The 24,828-nt window shown below is 41.7% G+C and overlaps 1 protein-coding gene across 2 annotated transcripts in view; it reads left to right on the forward strand.

Annotated features, from left to right (window-relative positions):
- LOC118400566 (pleckstrin homology domain-containing family G member 4B-like) overlaps positions 1 to 24,828 on the forward strand; it is an 81,807-nt gene that overhangs the window by 9,092 nt on the left and 47,887 nt on the right. For both annotated transcript variants that reach the window (XM_035797547.1, XM_035797546.2), the window contains exons 2-6: positions 14,413 to 14,610; positions 16,001 to 17,600; positions 18,963 to 19,169; positions 19,347 to 19,470; positions 21,862 to 21,955. In XM_035797547.1, coding sequence (XP_035653440.1) covers positions 14,413 to 14,610; positions 16,001 to 17,600; positions 18,963 to 19,169; positions 19,347 to 19,470; positions 21,862 to 21,955 — 2,223 coding nt within the window. The remainder of the gene's footprint in view (positions 1 to 14,412; positions 14,611 to 16,000; positions 17,601 to 18,962; positions 19,170 to 19,346; positions 19,471 to 21,861; positions 21,956 to 24,828) is intronic.

Here is a 24,828-nt window from a genome sequence, read left to right on the forward strand (position 1 = left end):
CCCGAGTTGCACAGCAGTCTAAAGCAAAGCATCTCAGTGCTAAAGGTGTCACTACAGACCCTGGTTCAATTCCAGGCTGTTTCACAACTGGCTATGATTGGGAGTCCCATAGGGCAGTGCACAATTGTCCCAGCATCGGCCGGGGTAGGCCATCATTGTAAATAAGAATTTGTTTTCAACTGACTTGCCTGGTTAAAGAAATTAAATACATTGAAACTGCAATTGCGTTTCAGTTATATGATCTCTCTAACGGTTATTTTATCTATCGCTTGTTTTGGGAACAATGTGGAATTGTCCTGCCCACCACCTTGTGTCCACACAGACATAATAATGTGGTTTTGGGTAGATGTGTCCTCTGGGATTTGCTGTCTACCTGTCTGTCTGGCCAGACAAGCATGTTGAGTCACTAGAGTTTACAAATGGTTCACTGCTCTTTCTCTAAAACCACAAACCATCACTTCTAATCAAAAGTGACATTCCTTGGAGCATTGGAGAGTTTATAGCCTACTATCCCTGCGTAGTGGTTAGGGTTGTGGTCTTTACCCCAGAGGGGTTAATGACTTACCTGTCCATCCCTCACGAGGGTTTGTGGAAAAATGTGATGATTAGTTCTTGAAATCATGAGCCCATGGCATGTCGCACAAAGGGATAGGGGGTCATTTGGTTGGAGGTCAGAGATGATCTTTACGCTACGGACATTTGCATTTGTTTTACACGCCTTTAAGCTTTTGACCTTGCTGCTGATTACAGGGTTCAAACACTGCCAGTCTACACATGGCGTGACACACACCTTGACAGGTTGTTTACATAGCCGATGACATCACAGAGCAGTCCTGCCTTCGTTGACCAGTGCCCAAGGCAGTAGAGGGAGGGAGGGAAGGAGAGAGAGGTAGTCAGTGAGAGGGGGGGTATGTAGAGAGAAAGAAAGAGTAGGTAGTGCAAGAGAGAGGGGCGTAGGTAGAGAGAGAAAGAAAGAGGACTATAAACGAATGTCAAAGCTGACGCGCATACCTATATAACGCAATATGACGTAATGACGCCATGAAAAATATAGCGCTACACGTGCAACACAGCATTCCTAACCTAGCCCACAATGTCTGCTGTGTGGATCGAGCAGTCAACAAGTCGAGCAGTCATTTGAAAGAGTAAGACAATTTCAGCGAGGTAACTCAAAAGTGAAACCCATTAACGCCAAGATAATGGGATTCATTGCCGTTGACAATCAACCGTTCTCTGTCGTGGATGATGTTGGCTTTCACTGACTGGTCGAGCACCGGTACACACTACCAAGTAGGGGAAATTTTTCAGATGTTGCCCTACCGGAGTTACACAGTAATGTTGAAACTCACATCCATGAGAGTCACTGCTATTAGCTTCACGACTGACATTTGGACCAGCGATGTCAGCCCCATGAGCATTATGAGTCTGACAGCACAGTGGGTCGATGAGGATTTCATACTGAGGAAAGCCGTATTGCATGCTCAAGAATGTGCTGGTTCTCATACCACTGCTGCCATTTCAATGGCATTTGAGAACATATTTGAAACTTGGAAACATGAACAATCCTAGCTCCATTCGAACAACTGTCTCGAGAAATAAGCTAAACTGCATCTGTCAAGGCTTTGAAATGCCTGGTCAACAAAAATGCCAACACAGACCATCGGGTTAACTTTGAACAAGCGATTCGGTGGCATTCTCACTGTGGCGCCACCATGCTCGATGCTAGGTACAAGGACCGCAACATCGATGCAGAGAAGAAACAGGGTTTATGTTATATGTTATAGACACAGCTGGACAAGATGGAAATGGACACAGTGACAGTGCACACCGAGGAAGAGAGGCCACAGACAGACAGAGCTGGACAAGATGGAAACGGACACAGTGACAATGCGCACCGAGGAAGAGAGGCCACAGACAGACAGAGCTGGACAAGATGGAAACGGACACAGTGACAGTGCACACCGAGAAAGAGAGGCCACAGACAGACAGCTAAAACGTCACTACTTGACATGTACGATGAAATCCTGGTTGAGACTGAACAAATGAACAGCACAGCAAGTAAGTGAAAGAAATAGGTTTTGATTATGTTTCACTGGAAATGGGGACATACGTAAATGCAAACCAAATAACTTGGTCAGTGTGTGTGTGTTTCAACTATTTAACTGTACTAGAAAAATGCAATGGTTGCAAGAATGTTATATATCGGTTATCGGTATCAGTATTGTTTTTTTTTGGCAAGGAAAATATTGGATCTTATTGGTCATATCAGTGCATCCCTACTACATCATTTCAGTTGAGCGTACCAGAGCTTCGCCTGTCTATCGGAAGTTGATGTTGTTGCTTTGCAACCTACCAAGTAGCTTGTTAGCATAACAAATGACTAGCTAAACATTTTACGATTTCAGATGTCTTCGTAAATTCAATCTGTAGTGCCAGAGTATGCTCTGTGCCTTCATAAATTTGGAGCATTGTCCGATTGAGTGCGTTTTGCTCTCGAAGCGTTCAGTGCGCACACTGGATGCTCTGGCCGAGGAGTAGGGTTGATCCGAGCGTTCAATGGCAATCAAGCACCCAAGCTAACTGGCTAACGTTGGCTAGCTACTTCCAGACACAAATGAGAGAACACCTCACTCTGACCATTTTACTCTCCCTAGCAGAGCTGGTTAGGCTGTTTTCATGTTATCCAGAGCATTGGTGACTGTAACTGTGCTGCTGGCAACAATTTAATTATGCTTTTTTGGCAATGTTTACTGACACCGGCCATATTCAACGGGTGTTGTCGAGTGTTCCTAAATTCATTAGTTATTCTGCACGAGAGTGCTCTGAAATCGGAGTAGATTGTTAATTCTATCAATGTTCCTTGATACGCATAATGACAATACCACTTAGCTAAGAATGATGTGAATAATCAAGTCAAAAAAGTTGGGTAGTTAGTTAGATATCAGATAGTTATTATACTGCCTGGCAAGTTAGATGTATTAGTAGCCAACTAACATTAGGTAACTAAAGTTAGCTAACATACCAGTAAAGTACAAACTGTTGTAATTATATGCGGTTCGTAAGGATAGCATAGATAACAAATGGTCAGCAAACATAACGTGTAACATAACTTATTTGAAAAGTCATTACTTTATTACATTGCTCAACATTTTCTGAAATATTTGTCATAATTAGTTAAAGCAATGAATTTGTATCCGCTCTCGTCCGACATCGGTTGCCTATTTATTTTTCTTAAAATCTGAAAAGTTATGAAGCCACGCCCATTTTCTGAAGAATTTCATTGTGGGCCCTAAAAGAACGGAAATAGTGTCCACTGCATGTATACTTAGTATTTTGGCGAACTTAGTATGACATCCAGGAACTTTTGGCATACTAACCATTTCCATACTATGACCAATTCACATCATAAATAGTACAGTTAGTGGGGTTAGTATGAGTATTCAGCTTAACTCTTCAGTGCTTACCTCAGTGAAATACCCAGGGGTCATCCCTCTGATAGACAGGACAAAGACCCACCCATCACGACAGATGCCACAGCAGAGAACAGACAATCCATGTCAAACAATGACCTTTGATTGAAAGGCTTCAAGAGTGTGTTGAATAGGGTTAAACCTCTGGATACACAGGACAATAGATGCCAGATGGAAAACCCCAGGATCTCTCTCACACACACACACACACACACACACACACACACACACACACACACACACACACACACACACACACACACACACACACACACACACACACACACACACACACACACACACACACACACACACACACACAGCAGGGCTTACTTGAGTGGGCGGCAGGGTAGGAGGTACTGGAATGTTGCTGTCAGCTGGATTCAGAAGTAGTCTACTGTTTGTGTGGACTAGGGGGAATCCCAATAGTGTAATGTGCTTTCCTCTCCCTGTCTCCTCTCCTTCGTTTGCACTGATCTGAAAGCATTAGATAGGTGAAAGTGATGTGGTAGATGCCCAACAAGGATTTGCTTACACCAGCTCAGTAACATCAGTGCAGGTAAAGGAGCCGAGAAGAGGAGGCTAATACTTCCTATTGAGATACATCCTCCTTTTTTTTTTTACATTTACATTTACATTTAAGTCATTTAGCAGACGCTCTTATCCAGAGCGATGGAAATAGAGCTAGATAAAGCAATATACTGTAAAGCTGTTATGTGTTGTCACAAGGATGTGGGGCAGTGATAGTGCAAGGGTGTAAATGGGAGTTTCCAAATTTACAAAGAGTTTACAAAGCAATAGCATCAATAATATTGAAAACAATGCAACATACGAATTCATCCTCATCCCCCTTTCCCCTACGCTATGGTATGGGGGTCATTGTTGTCAAACGGGTTTCCTATTTTCATCATCTGTTTTTGTTGCTGAGTTGCTTATACCATCGCATTTCATTTCATCACAAATCATCAGATATTAGATTAAGAGGGCTGACAAGTTGCTATGAGCCTGGCCAATGCTTAGCATGTAGTCGGAGGCCAATAGCCCCATCTGAGACACGGCTCCTTTATGCAAATACCGGACCCATCAGCCATCAAAGACAGTGTTTTCCCTGGGAAGAAGTCATGCTGAACTGCGCACGGCTCCAGCCTGTTTGGCATGTCATGCTGGCAGTTGGTCAAGTGTAATGGGATACAAAAGAACTCATAACACCAAGCTCCCTTCCTCCACTCACTGCACATGGCTTAAAGAGGCATTCTGAACTGGATCCAGCTGCGGAGCTATGTTTACTGTAGCTCAATGGGGTCTCACTCACCAGAATATATCACCAGCCAAGCCACCCATGAGGTGGAATGAGTCAGGGTGAGAGGCAAAATGTCGAATGAGTTCAGCCTGTCTGGATTGAAAATGTACCTTTTCAGGATTTTGTCATTTTAGCCAGGTGTGAAGTTATTGAAAAGAGGTAGCCATTTAAGGTTATATTATATTTTTACCTTAATTAACTAGGCAAGTCAGTTAAGAATACATTCTTATTAATAATGGCGGCCTACCACGAGCAAACCTAGACGACGCTGAGCCAATTGTGCGCCTCCCTATGGGACTCACGGCCGGATGTGATACAGCCTGGATGTGGCGGTCAATGTGCCTGCTAGCTAGCTTCATTCATTGAAAACACAGAGTTGGAACTTATGTAATATTATTTTATAGGTCTGTAAACCATTTACAAGGTATTTAGGTAACACATTACGGTCATAACCATGTCATAATGTCATAACAGCTGACATAACTTGTCATCACATCTCATAATATGGTCACGAGTCTCAACGTCAACAGTGAGGAGGCGACTCCGGGATTCTGGCCTTCTAGGCAGAGTTCCTCTGTCCAGTAATTGTGTTCTTTTGCCCATCTTAATATTTTATTTTTATTCGCCAGTCTGAGATATGTCTTTTTCTTTGCAACTCTGCCTAGAAGGCATCCTGGAGTCACCTCTTCACTGTTGATGTTGAGACTGGTGTTTTGTGGGTACTATTTAATGAAATTGCCAGTTGAGGACTTGTGAGGCATCTGTTTCGCAAACTAGACACTCTAATGTATTTGTCCTCTTGCTCATTTGTGCACTGGGGCCTCCCACTCATCTCTCTATTCTGCTTAGAGACAGTTTGCACTGTTCTGTGAAGGGAGTAGTACACAGCGTTTTACGAGACCTTCAGTTTCTTGGAATAGCCTTCATTTCTCAGAACAAGAATAGTCTGACAAGTTTCAGAAGAAAGTACTTTGTTTGTGGCCATTTTGAGCCTATAATCGAACCCACAAATGCTGCTTCTCCAGATACTCAACTAGTCTAAAGAAGACCAGTTTTATTGCTTCTTTAAAAAGAACAACAGTTTTCAGCTGTGCTAACATAATTGAAAAAGGGTTTTCTAATGATCAATTAGCCTATTTAAATTATAAACTTTGATGAGCTAACACAACGTGCCATTGGAACACAGGAGTGATGGTTGCTGATAATGGGCCTCTGTACGCCTATGTAGATATTCCATTAAAAAATCTGCTGTCTCCAGCTACTATATTAATTTACAACTTTACAATGTCTACACTGTATTTCGGATCAATTTTATGTTATTTTAATGGACAAAAATGTAGATTTTCTTTCAAAAACAAGGAAATTTCAAAGTGACCTCAATCTTTTGAATAGTAGTGCATGTCATTTTTAAATCCAATTTTAAATTACTTTTAGAAAATACACTTTATGACACGGTCAAGAAGCATTATGACCATCCTGTGTCACTTTACTTAGACTAAGAAAATACACTTCATTACGCTGTTAAGAAGCATTATGACCAGCCTGTGTCACTTTACTTAGACTAAGAAAATACACTTCATTACGCTGTTAAGAAGCATTATGACCATCCTGTGTCACTTTACTTAGACTAAAAAAATACACTTTATTATACTGTTAAGAAGCATTTTGACCATCAAATCACATAAGCCAGATAGGCCTATCACATACATGCCCTTATATCAGTCATCAGTCAAAAAGAGGGTTCTTGTCCTGCTCCTGAAATCTGCTCCTGCATTCATCCCAGTCATCGGCAACAGAGCATTGGGGTAAGTACATGTCTGACATCAATGTGTGCAAAAATATAAACGCAATATGTAAAGTGTTGGTCCCATGTTTCATGAGCTGAAATAAAAAATCCCAGAAATGTTCTGTACGCACAAATATCTTATTTCTCTCAAATTATGTGCAGAAATGTGTTTACATCCCTATAAGTGAGCAGTTCTTCTTTGCCAAGATAATTCATCCACCTGACAGGTGTGGCGTATCAAGTAGCTAATTAAACAGCATGATCATTACACAAGTGCACCTTGTGCTGAGGACAATTAAGGGTCACTTTAAAATGGGCCGTTTTGTCACAGATGTCTCAAGTTTTGACGGAGCATGCAATTTCCATGCTGACTGCAGGAATGTCCACCAGAACTGTTGCCAGAGAATTTAATATTAATTTCTCTACCATAAGCTGCCTCCTATGTCATTTTAGAGAATTTGGCAGTACGTCCAACCGGTCACAAACGCACCCCACGTGTAACCATGCCAGCACAGAACCTCCACATCCGGCTTCTTCACCTGCAGGTTCGTCTGAGGGGTGCTGAGGTGTATTTTTTATTTTTTATTCCACCTTGATATAACCAGGTAGGCTAGTTGAAAACAAGTTCTCATTTACAACTGCAACCTGGCCAAGATAAAGCATAGCAGTGTGAACAGACAACACAGAGTTACACATGGAGTAAACAATAAACAAGTCAATAACACAGTAGAAAAACATTGTGTGCAAAAGACATGAGGTGGTAGGCGAATAACTACAATTTAGCAGATTAACACTGGAGTGATGAATGATCAGATGGTCATGTGCAGGTAGAGATACTGGTGTGCAAAAGAGCAGAAAAGTAAATAAATAAAAACAGTATGGGGATGAGGTAGGTAAATTGGGTGGGCTATTTGACGATGGACTATGTACAGCTGCAGCGATCGGTTAGCTGCTCAGATAGCAGATGTTTAAAGTTGGTGAGGGAGATAAAAGTCACCAACTTCAGCGATTTTTGCAATTCGTTCCAGTCACAGGCAGCAGAGAACTGGAAGGAAAGGCTGCCAAATGAGGTGTTGGCTTTAGGGATGATCAGTGAGATACACCTGCTGGAGCGCGTGCTACGGGTGGGTGGGTGAACTGAGATAAGGTGGAGCTTTACCTAGCATGGACATATAGATGACCTGGAGCCAGGGGTCTGGCGACGAATATGTAGCGAGGACCAGCCGACTAGAGCATACAGGTCGCAGTGGTGGGTGGTATAAGGTGCTTTAGTAACAAAACGGATGGCACTGTGATAAACTGCATCCAGTTTGCTGAGTAGAGAATTGGAAGCTATTTTGTAGATGACATTGCCGAAGTCGAGGATCGGCAGGATAGTTTTACTAGGGTAAGTTTGGCGTTGTGAGTGAAGGAGGCTTTGTTGCGGAATAGAAAGCCGACTCTATATTTGATTTTGGATTGGAGATGTTTGATATGTATTTCTGTCTGTAATAAAGCCCTTTTCTTGGGAAAAATTCTGACAGGCCCACCCATGGCTGCACCCCTGCCCAGTCATGTGAAATCCATAGATTAGGGCCGAAAGAATTTATGATTTCCTTATGATTTCCTTATATGAATTGTAACTCAGTAAAATCTTTGAAATTGTTGAATGTAAACTTCCGACTTCAACTGTATATATACTGTACACAGTACCAGTCAAACGTTTGGACACACCTATTCATTCAAGGGTTTTTTCCTTATTTTACTATTTTCTACTTTGTAAAACAATAGTGAAGACATCAAAACTATGAAATTACACATATGGAATCATTAACATTAGTTAGCCAAAAAAGCGATAAACAAATCAAAATATATTTGAGATTTGAGATTTTTCAAAGTAGCCACCCTTGGCCTTGATGACAGCTTTGCACACTCTTGGCATTCTCTCAACCAGCTTCATGAGTACTTTTTTATTGAACATGGCGCTAAGTCTAGGTCAGTGGACATATAGTAGAACTCATTCTTGAATGATGACTCATTCACAGCTGTTATACATTAACATCTGAAGACCGGCCTCAAAGGCAATTCTGTTCTTCAACTCCTGATGTATTGTAACAGATGTGCACAATTAGCAGAAATAAGCATTCTTTTCAGTTGAGGACGTAATCTTTCTAACAGACACAAAGATTTCATGTAATTAGTAAACTATCGATGGACGTTCAATACAACCATAAGTGGTATTATTGTATTTTATTATCCACGTCCTGTTCGTGTAATGTTACTAATGGGAGCACAACTGCAAAGCCATACCTCGACCTACATTAACATAATGGTCAAGGTAGAACAGTGTTTTAGATGAATCCTGAGGGACAGACTCATGTTTGTTTGAGCCCAGCACTAACAAACCTAATCCAACTAATCAGGACCTTGGCGATTATTATTTGAAACAGGTGTTAGTCCGAGGCTAGAACAAAACATTTTAGCACTGTGCCAGAATGGATTCTGAAATGCTGCTGTATAATGCACAGTGTTGTTAATGATTAGTTATTTAACCAGGCAAGTCAGTTAAGAACAAATTCTTATTTTCAATGACAGCCTTGGAACAGTGGGTTAACTGCCTGTTCACAGGCAGAACAACAGATTTGTACCTTGTCAGCTTGGGGGTTTGAACTTTCAACCTTGTGGTTACTAGTCCAATGCTCTAACCACTAGGCTACCCTGCCTCCCCAGTGTGTTTTGCTCATGAGGGAAGTGCATTAGCAGGTTATCATACATTAGCATTTAGCATATATTTTGAGTCATCTGGCATATATTAGCATAGCATATGTTCGCGTGTCTCTCCCTCAGCCAGTGTGAGGCCTTTGAAGATGTTGGAGGCCTGTTTACCCTAGACCTCCCAGTGGCCTTGGCTAAGCCAGAGAGCTAAATCAGGTCAGGTCTAAAAACAGTCATTGCGGGATTGGAGATCAACACAGAGGGGAACTTTAAACTGACTGTGAGAGCAAGCATGCTTTTTCTGCATCTTTGTGCTGAGATATCCTGTCCAATCCAATATACAGTACACTGTGCAAGTCTGAAACGTGGACCAAAGCTGCCAACTGACTGTGCAAAACATGCAAGTTCTCTCTCAGTCCTAGACAAAGCCAATAGCATATTCAAGACAAATACACATGATAGACCTACATACCTAGAGCTCAGCAACATTCAGATGAAATAGGAATCCAGTCTTGAAAATCCATGTAATTTCCAGGTAACTGTTTTCAGGTAGCATGTTCACGAATCCTCACAAAAACCAACAATTAGGCTGCATTTACACAGGCAGCCAAATTCTAATACTTTTTTCATTAATTGGTATTTTAATCAATCAGATCAGCTCTGAAAAAGATCTGCTGTGAAAAGATCTGATGTTATTGGTCAAAGAACCAATTAGTGAGAAAGAAGATCAGAATTGGGCTGCATGTGTAAACGCAGCCATAGCAATCCAAATAGTAAACGAGCTACGCAAATCTGACCAATTGTGTCCAATTGTCTGAAAACAATTGGTCAGATTTATGTAGCTCATCACCAATCACATCATGTTATTCTATATTCTGGTTGGTCCTTGAATCCATAGGAAGCCCATTTGTGAAGGTATAAAGCTTTTTGTCTGTAAAAAGGATATGGGCTACATGTTTGATAATGAAGAAGCATTTCTCCAATAGCAAGCATTTCGCTACACCCTCAAAAACATCTGCTAAATATGTGTATGAGACCAATAAAATGTGATTTAATTTGATTTAAATAGTTCTAAAATGCGCAACACACATGCAAGCAGTTTCATGGACAGATATCAGAATATCCATTAGAAATTTAGAAAGAGGGGCAATCTAAAGATGCAACAACTATCATGGGTTGCTAATATGACTAGGATAGTGACTTCGGCTGCTAGACAATGAAAGAAAGTTGAAAGAAATCCAATAGAACAAGAGAATGCATAATGAGGAAGTTTTCATGAAATAACTGCCTCCACATTTATATGGTGGGATTTTGGCTATAGGCTACTTTGAAGCAAGGTGAGACATGCCTCATAATATGAAGAAAATCTTCCAGGTTTCAAACAAGGAACAGGAACAATATAGCGATGATAGGCCTAACCGTCTTCTGGCAGATGGAAAGGCCTTCCCAAAACCTTCTCTATTAACTGTAACTAGCTACCAAGTAGCCTAGACCTACCTGGCAGAATGATATCAGGATTATTTGCATCAATCCAGTGGCCATTTGTTTTGCAAACTCCATCTCAGTGCTACAGAAACATCACTAACCAAACAGCAGTGCTATAGGTGCCTGTGCATGTGAATTAAAGTAACTACACTCAAAAATCACCATTTCTTAGATTTTTCCCCAGACCTCAAAAATAGTCTCCTAATGTTTTGGAATATTTTTTATTCTGTACAAGATTTCTTCTTTTCACTCTGGTTAATTAGGTTAGTATTGTAGAGTAACTACAATGTTGTTTCTCCTATCACAGCCATTAAACTCTGTAACAGTTTTAAAGTCACCATTGGTCACCTGAGAGCTTTTCATTCCTCTCCAGCAACTGAGTTAGGAAGGATGCCTGTATATTTGTAGTGACGGTGTATTGATACACCATCCAATGTGTAATTAATACATTCAACAAACACTATTATTGCACAGAGTGAGCCCATCCAGCTGTTTATGTGACTCATTAAGCAAATTGTTACTCCTGGACATATTTAGGCTTGCCATAAGAAAGGGGTTGAATACTTATCGACTCTAGATATTTCAGCTTTTCATTTATATTCATTTGAGGAGAAAAACATTCGAAATATAATTCCACTTTGACATTATGTGGTATCATGTGTAGGCCAGTGACAACAAATGTCATTCCCACAAAAAATCTAATTTTAAGTTTAGGCTGTAACACAACAAAATGTGCATAAAGTTAAGGGGTGTGAATACTTTCTGAAGGCCCTGTATATGTGTAGAGTTAGAGAAATCAATGTGTATGTCCCTATCAGTGTCACACAACCTAAAGGGACATTACACTCCAAAATCAAATGTTTTTCCCATGTTTTTCAACATTGAGGTTGTAACAGTTTTCTAGGTGTGGTGAAGGAGAGTCGGACCAAAACGCAGCGTGTAGATTGCGATCCATATTTAATCAAACAAACGTAAACACGAAATAACACAAACACTACAAAACAATAAACACAAACACTACAAAACGTAAAGAAAACCAAAAAAGCCTATACTTGTCAACTAATACAGCGACAGGAACAAAGACACTAAGGACAATCACCCACGACAAACTCAAAGAATATGGCTGTCTAAATATGGTTCCCAATCAGAGACAACGATAAACACCTGACTCTGATTGAGAACCACTCCAGACAGCCATAGACTCTGCTAGATCACCCCACTAGCTACAATCCCACTATATACCAAAACGCCAAGACAAAACACACCACAATACAAAAACCCCATGCCACACCCTGGCCTGACCCAATACATACAGATAAACACAAAATACTTCGACCAGGGCGTGACAGTGGTAATGAATTTATCTTGATATTTGACTAATAAATAAGACTGTTATACCAATCCTTGGTATACAGTCTGAAACAAAGCACTGCAAAAACTTGGTAAGTTTCCTTACAAGCCAGAATGTTGAATACAATTCAGCTGGTCGACCTTTGAGGCAAAATACCCACAGAAATGATTACTTCTCTAGTTTTTAGAGCACTGGCGCAGGAGTTGAAATGTCGATCACCTGTCGCATGCACAAAACAATGTAAACACCTGCAAGACTTCTGTGCATGTACTTCCGTCTTGTGCACGTGCCTTAGGTTATGCACAAACAGATCTTGAATGCCACACACCGAAACCTACATTTTGAAGTCAGTTTAATAATACTTTCGTCCCAAATTTCGACCAGCTGAAGGATGAACTCAACAGAATATCGTCAGAGTAAGTTCAAAGATAATGTTATTCAACATTTGTGATAGACAAGGAATGTTTGTGTTTTTCTATCTAAATGTATATGGCTATACTGTACACCAGTGGTTCCCAACCTTTTTGAGTTAATGTACTGTACTGCAACCGAATTTTGCTCTGCCTGGAGTACCCCTGAAGTACCCCCTCATGTGCATTTTACCAGTATGCTGGTAAATGAGTCTTCTCAAGTACCGTCTGTGGATAGGCCAAGTACCCGCAGGGGTCCTAGTACCCCTGGTTGGGAACCCTGCTGTACACAATGGAAAGCTTCACCACATTCGGGACTACTTGACAGTATACTACTTTCTCAGGTGGGACAATGTCTAACAAACTTTGATTTTGGCGTGCAATATCCCTTTTAAACTCCCCCGATTGCTTCTGTGTGTTTAGTCTGTACTATTGTCACAGCTCTCTTCCTGGGAAGGAGAGGCAAACCAAAACGCAGCGTGGTTTAAGTTCATGGTTCTTTAATAAGAGACACTTGACATGAACAAACCTCAAAACAATAAATGTGAAAACCCAAAACAGTCCCGTGTGGCACAAACACTGACACAGGAAACAATCACCCACAAAATACCCAAAGAATATGGCTGCCTAAATATGGTTCCCAATCAGAGACAACAATAAACACCTGCCTGTGATTGAGAACCAATCTAGGCAACCATAGACTTACCTTGACACCTAAACTGAACACAACCCCATAAATCTACAAAAACCCCTAGACAAGACAAATACATAAATCACCCATATCACACCCTGGCCTAACCAAAATAATGAAGAAAACAAAGATAACTAAGGCCAGGGCGTGACAACTATTCTCCACAGGTGGTCCAAGGAGCAGAAAGCAGAGCACAACCCTGGATAAATGTGGTCTAGTTCTTATTGCCGTGACTATCTAAAACAGACATATGAAGCATAGCATATACTGTATGTAGTAAAACTACCTTCATGCCTAACGCTAGTGCACAATGGTGTCCGTTTACACAACTTCTTCTCTATGGGGACCTGTGATGTGAAGGAGACCATACATTTCTTTGTTCTCTCACTCAGACCATGACTCTTCCCCTGCTTGAAGAGTACCAGCTTAAAGTAGGTGCATTTTGGAAGGACATGAAACACAGAGCTAAGCATATCCAGAGCATGCCAAAGACTTTCAGATTAGTTTAGTTCCCCACTCAAACAAAAAAAAACATTTCCCTGAAACTAAAAATGAAGTCAGAGAGTGAAATTATTACATTTTAGAGGAATGTTTCGGCTTTGGGGCATTGTTCCTTCTTTTCAGCGTTCTAATCACGTTTTGACGGTGTTGATGATTATGCTGAATATGAAGACACAACTAGAGGCTACAATGCCCCTAAAATTATATCCATACAGTTTACTTCAAAGTTCAACATTCTTGTGTTGCTGACTCTCAAGTGATATTGCTTTGAGGCATTCCAGAAGGTCCAGAGCAGGGGTAAAAGCCAAGAAAGATATCGGTCCTGTGGCTTTACGTTTACAGATGATCTATCTTTTTGGACGTTCTACGGTTATGTGGACTTTCTTCAAACAAAACGGCGCTGTCAACACTAGTGGAGGTCAAAATATACACTCACCTCTGAAACTAATCACATACACATATACGCGCGCACACACAGGCACACACACACATATTTTGGGATTTGCACTCTGGCAAACATACCTGCATTGCATTCCAATGGCTACAATGAAAAGGGTCAGGGTCCAATTGCATTATCATTCACTCTTTGGTCATGCGTTCCAATCTTATATGAATGTCAAATGAAATTAATTTGATGTTTGAACTTGTTGATGTGGAAGTTGACTTGAAACTAAAACATTCCTCTATCGCTCTCAGTCACCTTCTTTCTTTCTTTCCTCACTAGAATCCAGAATCCCTGGACTCGTCCATTCAGAGTGCCCTGTCGGCCCTGTTCCCGCCCTTCGAGGCCACAGCGCCCACTGTCCTCAGCCAGCTGTTCAGGACCATCGAGGAGCGATACCGCGGTGATGCTCTGCACTGCCTGCTGGACTTTCTCATCCCGTCCAAACACCTCCTGGAGATCGTGCAGCAGGCGGCGTGTGTGAGTACACACGCACACACACGCACACACACACACACACACACACACACACACACACACACACACACACACATAGATACACACACACACACACACACACACAGACACACACACACACACACACACACACACACACACACACACAGACACAGACACAGACACAGACACAGACACAGACACAGACACAGACACAGACACAGACACACACACACACACACACGTACATAGATACCATACACACACACACACACACACACACGTACATAGATACCATACACACACACACACACACACACACACACACACACACACACACACACACACACACACACACACACACACACACACACACACACACACACACACACACACACACACGTACATAGATACCATACATACAAATGCATACACACACACGTACATAGATACCATACATACAGATGCATACACAAACACACACACACACACACACACACACACACACACACACACACACACACACACACACACACACACACACACACACACACATACACACATACACACATACACACATACACACATACACACACAAACACACAAAAACACACGCACCTCTCTATCTCTCTCAGACAGACACATACACACACATGCACACACAGAGAGAGAGAATAGATGGAGCAACTTGACAGTAACAGTAAAAACGCACAGGTTTACAAGTGAGGTTCTAACTGTATCTCAGCAAAAAGAGATCAACAAAAGGTTTACTTGTCCATCAGGTGATACATCCAAGCTGTTCTTTATGCTTCATCAATTCCGAATTCTGTTATTTTCTGTGGTTGCTAGCCAGATACGCAACTGAGCTGACATCGCTCAGCAAAGGATTATATTTGATTGTTTTTATTGTACAAAAGAAAACAGTCTAGAATACCAGGCATTTGTCTTATTGGAGGCTCAATAACAGTCTGGTTTAGGAAAGAATCAGTTTTCCATAACCACAGCTCAGTAGTGTACTGACATAAAGGTGAATTTGAGGTGGAATTAATGGTGAATCTATCCTTCCCTCATTGCATTCCAGACTGTCAAATGCAATTTAAAGTAGACATAAGCCTGCTTTGTTTAGGATTCTAGTCTCCTCACATGGCAAATGTTACATAGCTTAAGTGCACCCCTAGTGGGCACACCGGGAATTTAAATGATGGATAATTTAGTATTGTTTCTTCTAGTACAGCATTAACACACCTGATTAAATTAATCAAGGGTGTTGATAATTTGTTGAGTTGCGCTGTTGCTGGGCTAAAACAAAAAAGTGCAGTCCTACCGCAGGATTAATGCTGAAAAAATACTGACCTAAGAAATCGTAAATCCATGCAACTTACCCCCTCTCCAACCTCTCCCTTACTCTCCCCAGGCTGCATACTCGGATGTGCTTTTCCTTTGTGAGGGCTGGCCCCTATGCCTCCGCGACAGGACTGTGATCCAGCTGGCCTCACTCAACCCTCTTCTGCTGCGCCCCGGAGACTTTTACCTGCAGGTGGAGCCCTTTGGAGAACAGGCAGCCCGCATCGTTCTCAAAAGTCTCTTGGAGGAGGGCTGCCGTGAGGTGGAGGAGACCCCCATCCCCGAGACCTCTTACCCGTGCATCTTCACCCTTGACTGGCTGAGGGAGGTGAACGACGGCCGCCATGGCACCCCACTCTCCCGCTGCCTGCTTTCCACCGACCAGGGAGTGATGAAGGTGCCCTGGGCACAAGTTGCCATTCCAGAGTTTCTGGACAAGCCCAAGACCATGACTACACCAATTGTTATCCGTGACGTTCCGTTTGAGCCGACGCCGTTGCAGATTCCCTCCTCTTCCAACTCTACTTCTTCCGCCCTTTCCCTAGAGACCATGATCCTTCCTGCCAGGGACGGGATCTCTGTGTCTTTGAGACTCATGGATGGTACCACGAAACTAATCAAGGGGGACCATGAAAAACCCGTTCCCAAACCGCGTGCCAAACCACTAGTCAAGCCTGTGGGCTGGGTGTCGCCTAACACCTGGGACACCAGCCGGAACTACCGCGAGGTTGAAGGAGACTACGTGGATTTAGTGGATTTCGCAAAGGAGAAAGAGTCTCTTACGGGATGCAGTAAGACTCCCAACTCTTCTACTCCCCCTTTGTTCAAACCAGTCAGGCCCCCTCCCCCTGTACCGCTCATGAACAGCAACCCCTGTGGGCGCAGCCTCACATTTTCAGAAGAGGCTTGCATGCCATGCAGCCAGAGGAGGCTAGGTCAGGAGCCTAGTGGACAGGAACTAAAATGCAGGTACAGGGACTCCTACCTGGCAGCTCTGCGCAACCCAGTTCCCTTTGAAAGGGGGAGCATAGGTCTGCTAGCTGCTCTGGAGGAGTCTGGCCCCTGTGAAGGGGAGGAGATGGGCTTCAGGGGTCACGCCAGAGGTCCGGGTCAGGACCCGGGGGAGTGCTGTAACCACTATAAGGAGCCTATTGTAGGTCACGAGCCACACCAACATGGACACTTCGGTAAAGAACCCCCATTGGACCTAAATCACATACCACACAAATCCATTGAACCTGCCATAACTCACAAACCAGGAAAAAATACTATAGAAACTCAAATCATCCATAAACTGTGCCAAGGGGAACCCTATCTTCAGACACACCACATGGCCCATCAATCGGGACCTGACTCAAAGGTAGCGTTACCTCCGGCAATCTCTCACCCGGTCATGGTTGATGCATGCGAGTGTGACTACACCTCCAAGCCAATTTGGAACCCGGAGGCGGTGAAAACCATAGGTAAACACAAAACCAAGCCCAGGTCACTGTCCACCGTGTCTGAGAAGGCCAGAGGAAGTCCTCTGGTCCATAAACTGAACAACAGGAGCCACAGTGACATCTGCCCAGAGATGATTCCCCCCAGTTCCCAGGTGGTGCAATGTAAGAAAGGCAAGGCCTTTGGGCCGATGTCCCCCAAGCTGGACAGACAGCAGTCTGCCAAGAAAGGTAATAGTGACTATGTACAGCATCCATATTAGAACATCTCTCATTTGTCAGATGCAATTTCCTCAGTTCTCAGTTTTCAGATGAAACAACTGGCAGTTTGGTCTGACAGCTGAGTGACTTCAACATATGAACGCCGTATCTGTGACCACTGTGAGAACTAACCGTTTAATAACATGTTTAAAGGGACGTTGATGTTGTTTGGGATAACAACACATTTAGAATTGAATATACTTACATTGAGTTGGCAATGAATTTAATCCTAGATGCAGTGTCAGTATATTTTTACTGCTCTGCTATTGTATGAGATTAATGTTTTGTATTTCCCGAGGGTCGAAATACCCCACAGACAGAATTGCAACATTTAGGCTATAGTATTGTTGTACCACATTCAGCGTACTGTCTTGCTTCATAAAAAGTGCATGTTTCAAATGGACATTGAAACCATCTCTCATCACCAACTCATTTAAACTCAACATTGACCCTTTCTACTGAAGAGAGTGTGCTGTGTCAAAGGCCAGAGGATGCCATAAAGAGGCTCCCTATGATGTAGGGGTCTGGGGGGGGGGGTCCAATTTCCCCTCTCCTGCTCTCTGGTCTGTTCTCCTGGGCAGAATGGCTGCAATCACTTCATTCCAAATACCAAGGGAGAAGGACAGAAATAACTTGAATAAGGCTGTACTCTGAGAAGGGGCCATTAGGCCAGTGTCCATTGGCTATGGTAGTAAACATGGCATTCCTTTAATGGAGAGAAACAGTTCCTGTTCCCTAAGCACTCACAAGGGCCCTAACAAGGACACCCAGAGGACTGTCAGTGAGCTAGGGAGGAAGGAGAGTGCACTGTCCCTATTTCTTATTACATACTTACTCCCTACACCCTCACAAGGGCACTCAGAGGTCTGAAGACATGTTTGTCAGAAACTATTGGACTGGTGAGGGAGAGGGAGCACAGACAAGCCTTTGTTGGCTCTGGAAGAAGTTAGAATGCTAGAAATCAAAGCCAGGCTTAACAGCCTCAAAGTGTTTGGCTACAGGGAGAGAGCATGTCCAATGCAAGGCTGTGAATTGCGTAAATGTGGTGCGTAAGGATAAGGTTTGCATGAAAGACTCCATTGAGATGTATCTCGGGAAAAATAAATGCTCCCAGTGCTAAAAGACCAAAGGTCACTGAACAGGATATACAGTGAAAACAGTACAGAATAGTGTCAGAATTGCTTTGAAAATGCTGATCTATTGTTTCTTCGAAACAACAAGGAAGACTTTACAGTAGAGCATTGTTCTTCAACCCTGTGTGTTTCACAAACTGTGTCTATCTTCCTTGTTAAATTGAAATTCACATGATCTGTCATTTCTTTTCACCACAAGATCCCCAGCCTGGCAAAGTTGAAACGCGGGCTATTGCACCACCCAGCAGACCTGACACCAAACCCCAAAGCCCAAAAATGAAGCCCTCAGCTCCCCCCATCCAACCCCCCTCCCCCGTATCCAGTTCTCCTCCATCTCCCTCCACCCAACACTCCATTTTCAGAAGCATCAGCGGCCTGCTTCACCTGGGCATTGTCAGTCTGCCAGGTACAGTGTTTGTTCTGCATTGTGTTTAGTGTTATCCAGAGTTGTCCAATAACAAACACTCATTTTCGTTTTCAGTTGCAAAGCGTGTTGCTACGGTCTGCTCTTATGAATACGACCCTGTTCCACACCTTTCTCCATCTAACCTCTCCATGACACCCTTGTCTCCTCAACCTCCAGGGAGCAGAGACAGGGTGGGCAGGGCTGTGCTGGAGGTCCATGGGGACAGGCAGGGCTGGACATCTCCTCTGCTGTACGCCCATGAGGTGTGCAAAGTGCTACTCTACCTCCACTCCATCCCCAGGTAATACCAATCAACCCCCCATCATCTTCGGTGATAGTTCAAGGGAGTTTACTGTATGAGATTTGTATAGGGTGTAGGTGATCAACTAGTCTGGTCTGCTCTTACCTTACTATAATATCCAGTCATGCATGTGTTGTGTCCTTTTACTAGACATTGAAATCACATTGTGTGAGATGACCTATGAAATTAATGACATGGAAATGAGTATTTTACATGGTTTGTAAATCATTTAAGTGACACTCTCAGCACTTTCTAGTGCAAGTTGTCAAAACATTCCAGTCATGGATTTTTGGTTATACTTTTTAACCAAAGGGGGGCAGTAAAACATTACTGTACATGCCTCATACACAGGCCTTGTGCTTGAGCCCTATTTGAATACTCTATTAATGCATCCTTCCTTCTTTACTTCCTTCCTTCCTTCCTTGAAGTAATCACTGACCTGACATGGTTTGTGGATTCTACATTTACATTTTTGTCATTTATAAGACGCTCTTATCCAGAGAGACTTACAGTGTATTCATCTTACAGTAAGATAGCTTTTTAAATGTATTTTAAATGTATTTAACCTTAAGTCAGTTAAGAACAAATTCTTATTTACAATGACTGCCTACCAAAAAGCAAAAGACCTCCTGCGGGGACGGTGGCTGGGATAAAATAAATAACTTAATAAAAAAATAACATAGAAATATAGGACAAAACACATCACGACAAGAGAGACAAAACAACACTACATAAAGAAAGACCTAAGACAACAACATAGCAAGGCAGCAACACATGACAAGACAGCATGGTACCAACTATAGCTAGGTGAGACAACCACATATCACAGTCATAGTAAGTACATTTTTCCTCAATAAAGAAGCTATCAGCAATGTCGGTGCTAGTAGTGCATGTTTTTCTTTTATTTTTTTTTAATCTTCTAGCTTTACCCCCAGCTGACATGGTCTTGGAGCTGGGACTGTTTAAAAGCCAAATGTCCTCATAATACACATTTTACAGTCTAATCTGTTTACACAGCTTTAATAATGGACACACTTTGAAGTTCAAGGTGACGGCTGCCTGGTTAAACAGATAGGCCCTTTAATGTTGTTGCCTTTATGTCCCCCATTTAACCCTTTATGATGCATCCAATCCTGACAAACCACAATGACTGCCAACTGGTATGCATGCTTTAAAAGAACATAGGGGAAGGTGGGGGCTTGAGTGGGGGGTACTCTCTCTGTGTGTGAGAGCTAGTTATCAACATCCAGAAAAGAGCCGTTCAATTCTTCAGCCTCCTAAAAGGAAGAAATTCCCAAACCTTCCATAACAAAGCCATCAGCTAGAGAGAAATAAACCTGGAGATAAACTTGCCCCCGAAGCAAGCTGGTCCTGGGTCTCTGTTCACGAACACGAACATGCCCCAGGACAGCAACAAAATTAGACCCAACCAAATCATGAGAAAATAAAAATATAATTACTTGAAACATTAGAAAGAACGTACCAAAAAAAACAGAGCAAACTAGAATGCTATTTGGCCCTAAACAGAGAGTACACGGTGGCAGAATACCTGACCACTGTAACTGACCCAAACTTAAGGACATCTTTGATTATGTACAGGCTCAGTGAGCATAGCCTTGCTATTGAGAAAGGCCTCTGAAGGCAGAGCTGGCTCTCAAGAGAAGACAGGCCATGTGCTCACTGCCCACAATATGAGGTGGGAACTGAGCTGCATTTCCTAACCTCCTGCCAAATGTATGACCATATTAGGGAGATAGGTTTTCCTCAGATTACACAGACCCACAAAGAATTAGAAAATAAATCAAATTTGGATTAACTCCCACATCTATTGGGTGAAATACCAGTCTGCCATCACAGCAGCAACATTTGTGACCTGTTACCACATAAAAAGGGAAACCAGTGAAGAACACCATTATTACATTTACATTTAAGTCATTTAGCAGACGCTCTTATCCAGAGCGACTTACAAATTGGTGCATTCACCTTATAAATACAACCTATATTTATGTTTATTTATTTTCCCCTTTGCACTTTAACTATTTGCTAATCATTACAACACTGTATATATACATAATATGACATTTGAAATCTATGTATTCTTTTGAATCTTTTGGAAGTGTAATGTTTACATTTATTTTTGTATCGCTTATGATCTATTTCACTTTCTTTGGCAATGTAAACATATGTTTCCCATGCCAATAAAGCCCTTAAATTGAATTGAGCGAAATACCCTTTGAATTGAGGGGAGGGGGCGAAAGGTAAAACCACTAAATAGAGGTGAAACCACTAAAACCATTGAAATGACACCTCAATCAGGTAAAGTGAGAGAATGCCAAGATAGTGTGAACAACTTTCTAATATGCCCCAACTCACTTCCCTGTATTTTCCTAGAAAAGAGGTGCGGGACCTGGGAATGACAGTGGTGATCGATGCCAGGAAGAAACCTCCTCCCTCCTTCTTCTACAAAGCCCTACTGATGGTTCAGGTTAGGAAAATATGAGCCATTCCTTTACATTAAGAGTCAACTGTCAAACTATAATCCATCTGCCGATCTAGATTCTGAGATAAAGAGTTGATAGTGGTGTGTCATACCATGAGGTATCTAGTTACAGGGTGTTAAAGGTCAGGAACAGTCTTGTGAAGGGAACCAGATTAAAGTATGATGACCAAAGTATGAAAAATGACAGTTGCTTCTATATTGATAAAGTTTTACCATAAAGTTACTTGTCCCTTCCATTTTAAAGAAGACAAGGTGACATCACCTTAACTGTCATTAAGGTACACCAATGGCAACATGATATTCACTTACCTAATTGAAATAAGTACCGCCTTGTGAACAACATCAGATAATTATTGGTTGCAGAGGGGTGTGGTTTATATAGCTAGATAGCTAATCTACTGGTGCAAAAATTTGACTGTAGGATGGCAGCCTTTGTGACTCGTTTCAGGAAACTAGGCGTATGTCGCGGGTCACTACTTCACAGGAGAGACGTTTGAACGTAAACTTTTCTTTTAAATCAAAATGCGTTTTTTTGGCAGAAATGCCTTCTGGAACATGTGAACTTTCATGTGTCTTAATAACAAACTTTATTTACTGTATTTAATCTGTAAATACAAATAAAATTGTTTAATTAAGAGCCAAGTTGGTTTTGCCACAGAAAAAGAAAGAAACCTTCCTGCTACCCATAATTGGCTGAGATAATGAGTGGGCTGGACATGCAGAGAGATGAGTTTGGATTGGTCTGCCATATAGCTGCTTCTGTCTATTTGAGCTGGTCTGTATGTCTAGGTAATCCTCTCTAGCGCAGCTTTTTTTTTATTGTATTGCGTAGTAAAACTGCATAAGCCCAATGTGAAGTTAAAGTCTCCTGTTAGCTAACTAACGTTAGCTGGCTGGCTCACTAGCTAACATTACGTGTATGGTCTACACTTTCTGGAGGACCCAAGTTTTGAAATCAGTGGAATTTGAGTATGATAGCTAAGGAGATGGAGAAACATGTCTCTGGATTACATCTCAAACTAAGGGCAACCATAGCATCCGACAGGAGATGCGTACATCAATGATGTATAAGGGTAAGATAGTCTAGCTATCTACATAAGGGTAAGATAGTCTAGCTATCTACATAAGGGTAAGATAGTCTAGCTATCTACATAAGGGTAAGATAGTCTAGCTATCTACATAAGGGTAAGATAGTCTAGCTATCTACATAAGGGTAAGATAGTCTAGCTATCTACATAAGGGTAAGATAGTCTAGCTATCTACATAAGGGTAAGATAGTCTAGCTATCTACATAAGGGTAAGATAGTCTAGCTATCTACATAAGGGTAAGATAGTCTAGCTATCTACATAAGGGTAAGAAAGCTATCTACTAGCTATCTACATAAGGGTAAGATAGTCTAGCTATCTACATAAGATAGTCTAGCTATCTACATAAGATAGTCTAGCTATCTACATAAGGGTAAGATAGTCTAGCTATCTACATAAGGGTAAGATAGTCTAGCTATCTACATAAGGGTAAGATAGTCTAGCTATCTACATAAGGGTAAGATAGTCTAGCTATCTACAGTTTCAGATATTACACGTTTTTAATTTTGACAGAAAGTGGTTTAATTTCAAGTTAAAGTGTACTGTTAGCAAACTAACGTTAGCTGGCTGGCTCGCTAGCTAACGTTACTTGTAGGATCTTATTATTCATATCTCAGACCCAAAAAGTTAAATCAGGGTCCATATCATTTGGATCAAAATAAAACATAATATTAAGAGTCTTTCAAATGAACATTAACAGTAGTTTATTTTAAATTAAAATATTCTAACTCACTCCAAAACTTCTGACATAAGAACAGTCCCAGAATAAATGGTCAAGAATCTCTGGGTCACAACCACAAAATACATACTTGTCATAAATAGCTGTTTTTAATCTGTGTTTAATATAGGTTTTTAAAGGGGTGCTTGACTGCTGTTGTTAGTACAGAACGCTCGGATCAACCCTTTAAGAGATGGGTGGGGCTAAAGCTTAAGAGGGTGTGAACAATACTGAATGGGTGTAGACAAAGAAGGTCTCTCCAGTAGTACCAATTTGAGCCGGTCGGTCACAAATATAATTAAAAGCTTACCCTATTCATCTATGGCAAAGATACTTATATGCAATGTTCCCTCACATTTTTTGGGGCACTGAGCTAATTTCAGATATGCTGAGTGCAAACTTGAACATTGTGAAAAATCTGTGCAACTTCCAGCGTGTGTTTCCTGTGAACACTGATGCTGTAACCGCTTTAAGTTACAGTTTTAACAGTGGCCAAGTAGGCTGCTGTGGCTTTGTGATCATTATGTAGACATACCAGTGTGGCCTACCATCAACAACAGTGGAGAAAATACATCCCATAACATTTTAACATGGAAATAGCTGTTCTATCATTCAGCCTACAGTAGCAGCCAATGTGTGTTGTTCAATGTAGGCCTACATTCCATGAGACTTCTGGAAAAAAATATGTAGGGTTTGACTTTAACCTGCTTATTCACTTGTCCTTCAGACACGGAGGTGACTGAAAATGTTGTTGTGTTGTTTGAGAAAGAAACCACTTTGCAAAATAAAATGCGTTATTATTCCCATACTATTATTGCAAAGAATCAGACAAATTATGCTACCATCTGCCTATTGGCTACTTAGCTTATTTGAGCCTGTCTCAAATTGACCCATTGAGACAAAAAAAAGCTCTTTACCTGACTAGCATTTCAAAGATAGAAATGCACACGTGTGGTTCTCTCGTAGGAAGCAATCATTCCCCAATTGATGACTATAAATGATCTATAGCTGGGCTAATAACTCGCCAACTAAATCAAATCAAATTGTATTAGTC

Source organism: Oncorhynchus keta, chromosome 21, assembly GCF_023373465.1.
Source record: "Oncorhynchus keta strain PuntledgeMale-10-30-2019 chromosome 21, Oket_V2, whole genome shotgun sequence".
In the NCBI taxonomy this organism is placed as follows: domain Eukaryota; kingdom Metazoa; phylum Chordata; class Actinopteri; order Salmoniformes; family Salmonidae; genus Oncorhynchus; species Oncorhynchus keta.